The following is an 8,245-nucleotide window of genomic DNA, read 5'->3' as shown; positions in this document are numbered from 1 at the left end:
GCTGGATGAAGCTTTCGAATTGGTATTTATTTTGGGAGGTGGGCTTTGTAAAAGAAAAAAAGAGGAGGAAGAGTAAGAGGAGGAGGAAGAGAAAAAGGAGAGGAGGAGGAGGAGGAGAAGGAGGAAGAAAAGAGAAAGGAGGAAAGAGGAAGGAGAAAGGTGTAAAAGGAAGGAGGAAGAGGAGGAGGAAGAGGGGTGAGGAAGAAGGAGGGAGGAAGAGAAGAAAGGAGGAAAAGGAAGAAGAAAATAAGAAGAAAAAGAAAAAAGAACTAACACCGTGTCAGTAATCCAATTCCAACCCGTTCCTTTAATAGCCAAGCGCCGTCGAGCTGCCTTTGGGCTGGTTGAGAACCTCTGGATTGTTTAATAGAAAGATTTATATACTAACAGTATTATTTACTTTGGGAGGGAAGGTGGCAGTCTAAGAGTATGCTAATTAGCCAAAGATTGGGGGGGCACGAAGGGGGTGGAATATCAATTTTTATTGCATCACCTGTCAGGAGTGTCCAATCAGCGCTGGCTTTAGGGGAATTAATTGATGAAGGTGTCTCCGGACGAGCTCACTTCACTCTGTCATTTGATTTGGAGCGAAAGCAGCGGCGGGAAGAACGGCTGCGTGCCTCTTCTGCCTCCTTCAGCAGCCCTCTGGCTTTACATTCCTTTATCCTGGGCTGGACAGGGGGAAGAGCCGCCAGCCCAAGGACACAGGTAGTGAGCCTGCCTCCTCAGCTACGTCGCGAGAAAGGCCGGGGCCACCAAACTGATATATTCCCTCCCACTCCCCAGGACATGATTTTTTTATTTCCACCCTCCAGGGCTCTTTCCACTTCTCCTCCTTTCTGCCTTGCGCCTCTGATTTTTTTAGTCCTCCGAACTTTGATCAGGAATAACACGCTTTGTTCTTTTCCATTCAGTAGGATGCCTTGAGACCAAACCCAGCATCTGGCTAAGGATTTTTTTTAATTGGCTTTTCGTGTGTGGATTTCTTTTTTTCCTTTCTCTATTTCTGCCGCCCCACCCGCCCGACATCGCACCTTTTCTTCTTGCTGCTGATCGCCGTTCCAACTTGTGGGGTGCACGGCGGGCCGTCGCCCATCCATTTTCCGCTTTCCCTGCCCAGATGCTAGACTTAATTTAAGGCGCACCATGGAAGATTTGAAGTCGGGTTTCGAAGAGGTGGATGGCGTACGCCTGGGCTACCTGATGATTCGGGGCAAGCAGATGTTCCCCCTCTCGCAGGTCTTCACAGATCTTCTGAAGAACATCCCGCGCACCACGGTGCACAAGCGCATGGATCACCTGAAAGTCCAAAAGCACCAGTGCGACCTGGAGGAACTGCGGAAGCTCAAGTCCATCAACTCCATAGCTTTCCACGCAGCCAAATGCACCCTCATTTCCCGCGAGGACGTAGAGGCGCTTTATACCTCGTGCAAGACCGAGCGCGTCCTGAGAACCAAGCGTCGGGGAGGTGCCAAGCCGGGCCAGGAGACCCTGCGCCCCGACCCCTACGCGGCTTTTTGGAAAGACGGAGGCAAACTTTGCGTGAGCTTGAAAGAAGGGACTACAAGCCAAGCCAGCAGCAGAAAGAAAGCAGCCTGGCGCAAGGCGGCGGCCGCGGCGGCGGCTGCACAAGCAGGAGCTTTTCTACCGGCCTCGGATCTACCTCATTTTTGGAGCAAATCCGCCGGGCGCAGTTTGCCAAGCTTTGCCCCACCGCCTAGCAATGAAGCTGTAAACTATGAAACCGCCCAGCTTGGCCCCGGCTACGTCTCGCTGGCCACAGAACCGGCTTGTTTTCGGAGCCTGCTCTGCTCCAAGCATCCTCATTACTACTACCATTCCTCGGCCGCCATTGCCACTCAGCCTAAGCTCGCGGCGGCGGCGGCGGCGGCGGCAGCAGCAGCAGCGGCGGCGGCGGCGGCGGCGGCAGCGGCAGTCTCTAGAAGCAAACCGCTGGGTCTGGGCTGCAGAACTAAGCGGAAAAAGAGCACCGAGAGGCGTTTCTCTGGCGGGTGCGGGCGGCGTGTGGTGATTCTGCCCCGAGCTTGCAAAGCAGCTCGGAGCGCCGTGGCGGAGAGGCTGCATGGACTGCGTGGTTTTCTGACCCCGCAGCCTGCCCCGGTTTTCCCGGAACCTTACAGCAGCGATTCGGAATCCAGCTCCTATTCGAATCACGCAGACAACGACTCCGACTTCTGCTCCAGCCTGAGCAGCACCAGCAATTCCGGTTCTTCTGAGGAGGAAGAGGAGGAAGGCAGCTGCGCCTCTGATTCCAGTGAGCTCAGCTCTGACGAGGAAGAGGAAGAAGAGGAAGAAGACGAGGAGGAGGAGGAAGAGGAGGAAGAGGAGGAAGAGGAAGAAGAGACCAGCTCGGAATCTGATTCCAGCTCCGGGTCCAGCCACGTCTCGGTCCAGAGTATCCGCTTCAGGCGCACTAGCTTCTGCAAATCGCCCACCCTCCAGACTTCAGCCAGCCTCGTGCCCCATCCGCCTCAGTTTGCTAGCCACGAGGAGCTTCCAGGTCCAGCGCAATTCGTCAAATGCGAAGCGTCGGAAGAACCTGAGGAGTGGAAGATCCCGGCTGGCTGGCTTTCAAAAGCTGAGCCGGGCTTGGACTGCACCACGCATCCTGTCGGCAGTGCGTACTTAGGATTGCTGGAGCAGCCCACGGAAGGGGCCAGTGGCGGTGAGGGAAGATTCCTCTTGACTGGCGAGGACCACTCCACACTCGTGCCTGAGGTAAAGTCTCTTGACCTGCCTGGGGTCCCCTGGTTAGCCTGCGGTGACTCTTCTGCTAGCTTAAAGCCAAACCACATTTTGCCCCAAGCAAGATTTTTCGGAGAGGGCCAGACCTGCCAGCCTGCCCTTGCCTCTCACCCTCATCCTTTTCCCCTTTCTCCAACTGGTGCAGACAGTAGCACTGCTGCCCTAACCCATCTGCCCAAGGAGCTTCCGGGAAATGTCCAGTTCAATGGGAGATCAGCCACTTGCCAGGGGACTGCTGCTGTTGCAAGTCCAGATCTCCAAAGCCATGTCCAGCTCCTCTCTTTTGTGCCCATTGCCCAGATCAAAGTTGAGGACAGCAGTGCTAATGCTGAGTATGGGGCTCTCCCAGTACAGATCCCACTCAAATGGGAAGAGAGTGACCAGGAGACCAAGGTGGAGGCAGACTGCCAGTCATCACCACAGCCTGGTCCCACCCAGCATCCTGGAACTCTTTTGCTGTCAGCCAAGGCAGACCCTACCTGCCTAGAGGACTGTCCTAGCCCTCTCAAGAGCACTCTGTGTCCAGCATCTCTGAGCCGGACCCTTGCTGCATGCACTTTAGGCAATGCTTCTGCTGCCAAACCTGAGGATGGGGATTACAAATTCGGAGCCCGGGTGAGGAAGAACTACCGCACCTTGGTGCTGGGCAAACGAGCCACCACACCGAGCCCAGCACCACTCAAGCCAAATCTGAAATCAGCACGCAACCCCCGGCCACCTCCAGGGAAACTCCCAGAGGCTCAAGAAGGCAGCTTGGATGACTTAGCTGTTCTCAACCGACGCAAGAGGGTGGCTAGCAGTGTCACCTCCACCCTCAAGAGGCCATTCAGTTTCATGGGCAACTTTCCCTGCCCTCCCTCCTTGGTGGTTGGCCCAGATGGAGATCTCACACCAGCCTATACCTTAAGCACCTCCAAGAGTGCCCAACCACCACCCAAGGCCCATCCTATCTGGAAATGGCAGCTGGGTGGGCCACCAATACCTCTTCCACCCAGCCACAAGTTCAGGAAACTGAACTAAAGAAAGAGCTAGGATGGGAATTCTACTTTTATGGTTGATGTGAGGATGGCTTGAGTTTTTGAATTCATCCTAATAATAATAGTTATATCTAATATCATTTTGATTCTCCCCCTTTCCCAACACCTTCTTTTCACCACAGTTCACTACTCTGGTTTTTCTTCTATCGCATCTGCTTGCATTTTGATTTTTTTGAATTCTAGTTTATTCCTCCCAGTCACTGGGGGGAGCGGGGGGGGGGAAGAAGACAGCAAAAATTGGATTACTTTTTGCCATGAAAACAGATCATGGGGGGAAGGAGGGTAGAAGTGTGCATGAAGGGAGAGAGATCTTACATTCCACAGACTACTTCAAGCAAAAGTCTCAAGTTAATTAAAAACAAACAAACAAACACCTCAGTGGACTCTCTCAAAGCTGGAACACTTTACTGTCTCAGATTGCTCATAATGCACCTGGTACCTCAATTCAATTGTTACAAGTAAATGTTTGGGGTTTGGGATTTTATTAGTTGAAAGATTATTTGAATGAGCCATTAATATGTAATGCACTAGATCTGGAACATGGAAGTCTGTACAATTTTATTCAATTTTCTTCAGCAAAAAGTTGCACAGGGACTTTATCATTTAGTTGTGTGTGTGGGGGGGGTGCGTGCTTCTTCTTAACTTCTAAGTATTCTCCCACCTCTTAATCCTCAACTCATCTCCTTTATATCAAAATAACTAACATGCCTACATTTAGCATAGAGTGTATGTTTCTAGATCATTGCTGGGACAATTGTTTCTTTCACAGCTGAAAATCAATAGCAGTTAAATTTAGTTGGATTCTTGTTAAAATTAAAAATAATTATCCAGGATAAGTCAGTTTTAAAAAAGGGAAGAACATTCTATTCCTTCCCATAATAAATTGGTCAGAATGTCCATATATCATATCTTGATTACAGCATTCAGTCTCCTATATCACAGACCAGACTTCTGCACATTTAATTTAAAAAGCCGGTTTCCCACACCAGCCCCTGAATGATTGATAAGGACTGCAGTCTTAGAAGAATTAGGATTGCAGTGGAGCAGATTGAAGCTATGTTTTATTGGAAAGATGAAGGAGTATCTATAACTGTGTCTCTCTCAGATTGAAAAAATCAAAATAATATTATTATTTTTTCCAGATTTCCATTGCAGGAAAATGCAATGACCCTCTCCCCCATTTTTAATACAACAGAAGCCCCAGATTCCTGCTTTCAGTAGCTGCTGTGATCACCCAAACTCAGGTGTCTGAAACCAGGATGTGACACTGTTTTCTTACATACCTGGAAATTTCAGTTTTCCCAACCATCCTATCTTTGTAGCAAGACCATTTTTACTGCACATGACAATCAGAGGCAATTGTCTATATTTGCACTTAAAATTTGTCATAATTGAAGCAAGTGGACTTCTAGATGTTGTGATAATGGAAACAGTAAATCAAAATGATGGAAATTTGCACTCTTGAAAAAGCATGCTTTAGCTTTATTTTCAAATAAAACACTGTTTTAAAAAGAAAATGTTCATATATTTATTGAAGCATTATTCTTGTTTTCATTCTTTTGATAAGTGGGTGCATGAGAAGAATGTAAAGCTTTGGTTGGAAGGACAGATACTTTGAGGGATTGTTCCTATAAAATTGTGATGAAAATGTCTCAAACTGTGGGATAAGAAAAGAACTTTTACAATGTTAGTTACATCCATCTAAAAGCTTTTGAATCAGCTCTTTGGATCTGGTTCTTTTTCCTTGATCAGATTTTGAAAGCACATCTTTCTTTTAAATTAAAAATGATGAAGGATATCCTTTAAGAGGCAGTCCCAAGATAATATAGCTTCAATTGCAAAACAACAACAAGCCTTTGTTTATCCTGAGCATCAGAGTCAACTTTTCTTATGGAGATGTGATGCATATGTTACTATTTACAATGTTGACATTTCTGCCCTAGGTTATATCTCCCTTTTTTATTTCTATATATTCCAAATAGACTGAGATAATTTCTTCTCTATCTCATACAGACCCAGGTAGGAAGATAAAGGAAGTCTTTTTCTTTCTGCAAATTGTGTGCAAGAGCCAAATATATTTAGAAATACCTTCACCTGCTTGCATAGTCAAACTCCTTCTTACCACTTATGTTTCTGATTTACAGGGCTGCATTATGTGTTTTAATTGCTTTGCTAAAATGTGATGCTTTCAAAAAGAGATGAGAATGCAAATGAAATTGTTCTGGCAGGAATGTTACCCTGGATGTATGTGTATCTAGATGTGTGTCATCCAATCTCGAATGAATGAACTTCTTTTGGCTTGGAACATCCCTCCTTTTCTTCTTTTGCTTTTTCAGCAACCCCTAAGTGATTTGCAAAAGGCCTCATACTCCTTTGGGAAGAGAGACCTGCCAAAAGACATACAGTCCTAAGACCTGCCATTGCTTCATCCAGATAAACTCACACAGGCTTTCCCCACTAGGCAATGCTTTCACAAATGGAAGGATGGGTTTTTTTTGTGTGGGGGGGGATTCTGCATTAAAAAAAGCTGGCAAATGTCAACATTCCACACTGGTTTTTAAAAATGTTTTTATCCTGCCTTTATTATTTATAAATAATTCAAGACAGAGAATACTCCTTCCTTCCTCCTATTTTCTACTTAACAATCACCCTGTAAGGTGAGTTAGGCTGAGAAAGAATAGCCAAAGTCACCCAGCTGGCTTTCATACTTAAAGCAGGATTAAAACTCACAGACTTGTGGTTTCTGGGCCAGCATCTTAACCACTATACCAAATTGGACTAGCTTAACTTTCAAATGTGAAATTAATTTTTTTAAAATAAAATACGACTCAAATTGGTCGTGGTTATAGTCTCACTTTAGGGTTTTCAAGGTTAATTTGCTGGTTATAGTTTTGAAAAGTTGCAACATAAAGTACACTAAGCTTTTCAGGCTGCCTTTTCCAGTGGACTGATGGCTCAATAAAAAAAAATCTACAAAAACCAGCCACCCTCGAATCTTCCCAAATTCTAGAGAGGTCACTTACTTTCACATGCTTAACTAAGGCCTTTTAAGTTTCTGACAATCTGGTGGGTAAAACATCCATTTATCCCTTTCTCCTTCCCTCTTTATTGCTTTCTACATATCTATGCATTTTTCCTCCATTGTTTTTGACCACTGAAGTCAGTGGCTGGTAAATATGAGGACATAGGAAAACCCCAAATGCTGAAATAATTCTTCACTATATAGTATTTTAATTGATTTTTACAGCCCTGGATCAAAGATATTGATCCATCTGATCACTTCAACTATTAAATCATATATTGAATGATGGGAGTCTAGGGGCAAATTGCTTATGTGCTTATTCTTAGGTTTTTTTAAAAAGTCCTAGTTTTAAGAGAAAAAGGAGTCAGCCTTTTTTATTTAAACAAATAAATGTAAGGAGTCACATTTTTAAAAATAAATAAATGTAAGAAGAAAAAGAGAGGTCCTAAGTCCAGTTGGATGTTTTCATGTTGTATTCTAACAATTCCTGTAGGTCCAAGAGATTCTTGTCCTATTAAGAATGCTGAGGAAAACATAAAGCCACACCCTCCTTGTCTTGTTGCAAAGCAACCCCCTGATCTTCTGTTGGTCTGCTTTGGAGCAGAGAGTTTTATAGAGTGCATCCCAAATTAATGACCTGAGGAATGTCTGCCTGTCCTCCCCAGAAACCGAGACCTTCTTAGCATTCACAGAAGACATTCTTCATTTTTCAACAAGGCTTGAATGTAGATGAAATGTTCTTATTTTAATACTCCCACATGCCAATATACCCACCAGAAACCCCCCCCCCCCAACCCCCTTATTCATAAGCAGGAATACATACATACAATCCTTGGGGCTAAATCAAACTGATAAAAATAGTCTAACACATACTCTGAGCTTTACCTTGGAAGCCCACACTAGAGAAATTCTTCCCATGCCAGGTAACTGAGAAATTATATCCTCACTCTTCAACACAAAGAAAAAATAGGACTTTATATATCTAGTATTCAAAGGGAATGGGTGTGAAAATAATTTTCAGGCATTTGCCATCAACTCCTGGTTTGCAAAAGGAGATAGCCTCTGGAAACTCAATCATTTTAACTGAGAAGGCAAAATTATTTTAATAAATGAAAAACAAAATAAACGTCTTGTTTATTCTAAACACCACTGGGAAGTAAAAAAGAAAAAAAAACATGTCTGATTTATGAAAGACGTGTGTGTGTGTGTGTGTGTGTGTGTCTATCTCCTATTTCAACAAAAAAGTTAGTATTTTGGCAACAATAGCAAAATTGGGAAGGGGTGTATACTCACCACCTACCACATACAGATTTTGCTATTATTGCTAAAATATTCAAATTTTTGTAAGAAGAAGAAATCATATCTTCTTTCATTTTACACAAGAGTTGATCAAAAGTGGCCTTTGGGAAGATACAGATAC

General features: G+C 44.8%; 1 protein-coding gene across 1 annotated transcript; it reads left to right on the top strand.

The window, feature by feature from the left end:
• Nucleotides 1-1,146: 1,146 nt before the first annotated feature.
• Nucleotides 1,147-3,786, top strand: SKIDA1 (SKI/DACH domain containing 1). The gene has a single exon (XM_032235080.1). The coding sequence runs from the start codon at nucleotides 1,147-1,149 to the stop codon at nucleotides 3,784-3,786; it is 2,640 nt and encodes an 879-aa protein (XP_032090971.1).
• The last annotated feature ends 4,459 nt before the right edge of the window (nucleotides 3,787-8,245 follow it).

The sequence above is a fragment of the Thamnophis elegans genome, chromosome Z (genome assembly GCF_009769535.1).
Source record: "Thamnophis elegans isolate rThaEle1 chromosome Z, rThaEle1.pri, whole genome shotgun sequence".
Taxonomy (NCBI): Eukaryota; Metazoa; Chordata; class Lepidosauria; order Squamata; family Colubridae; genus Thamnophis; species Thamnophis elegans.
This window is presented reverse-complemented; position numbering and strand designations above follow the sequence as displayed.

Bases quoted from the DNA above. Each gene is read 5' to 3' on its own strand.
- SKIDA1 (XM_032235080.1), top strand. From the start codon at position 1,147: ATGGAAGATTTGAAGTCGGGTTTCGAAGAGGTGGATGGCGTACGCCTG.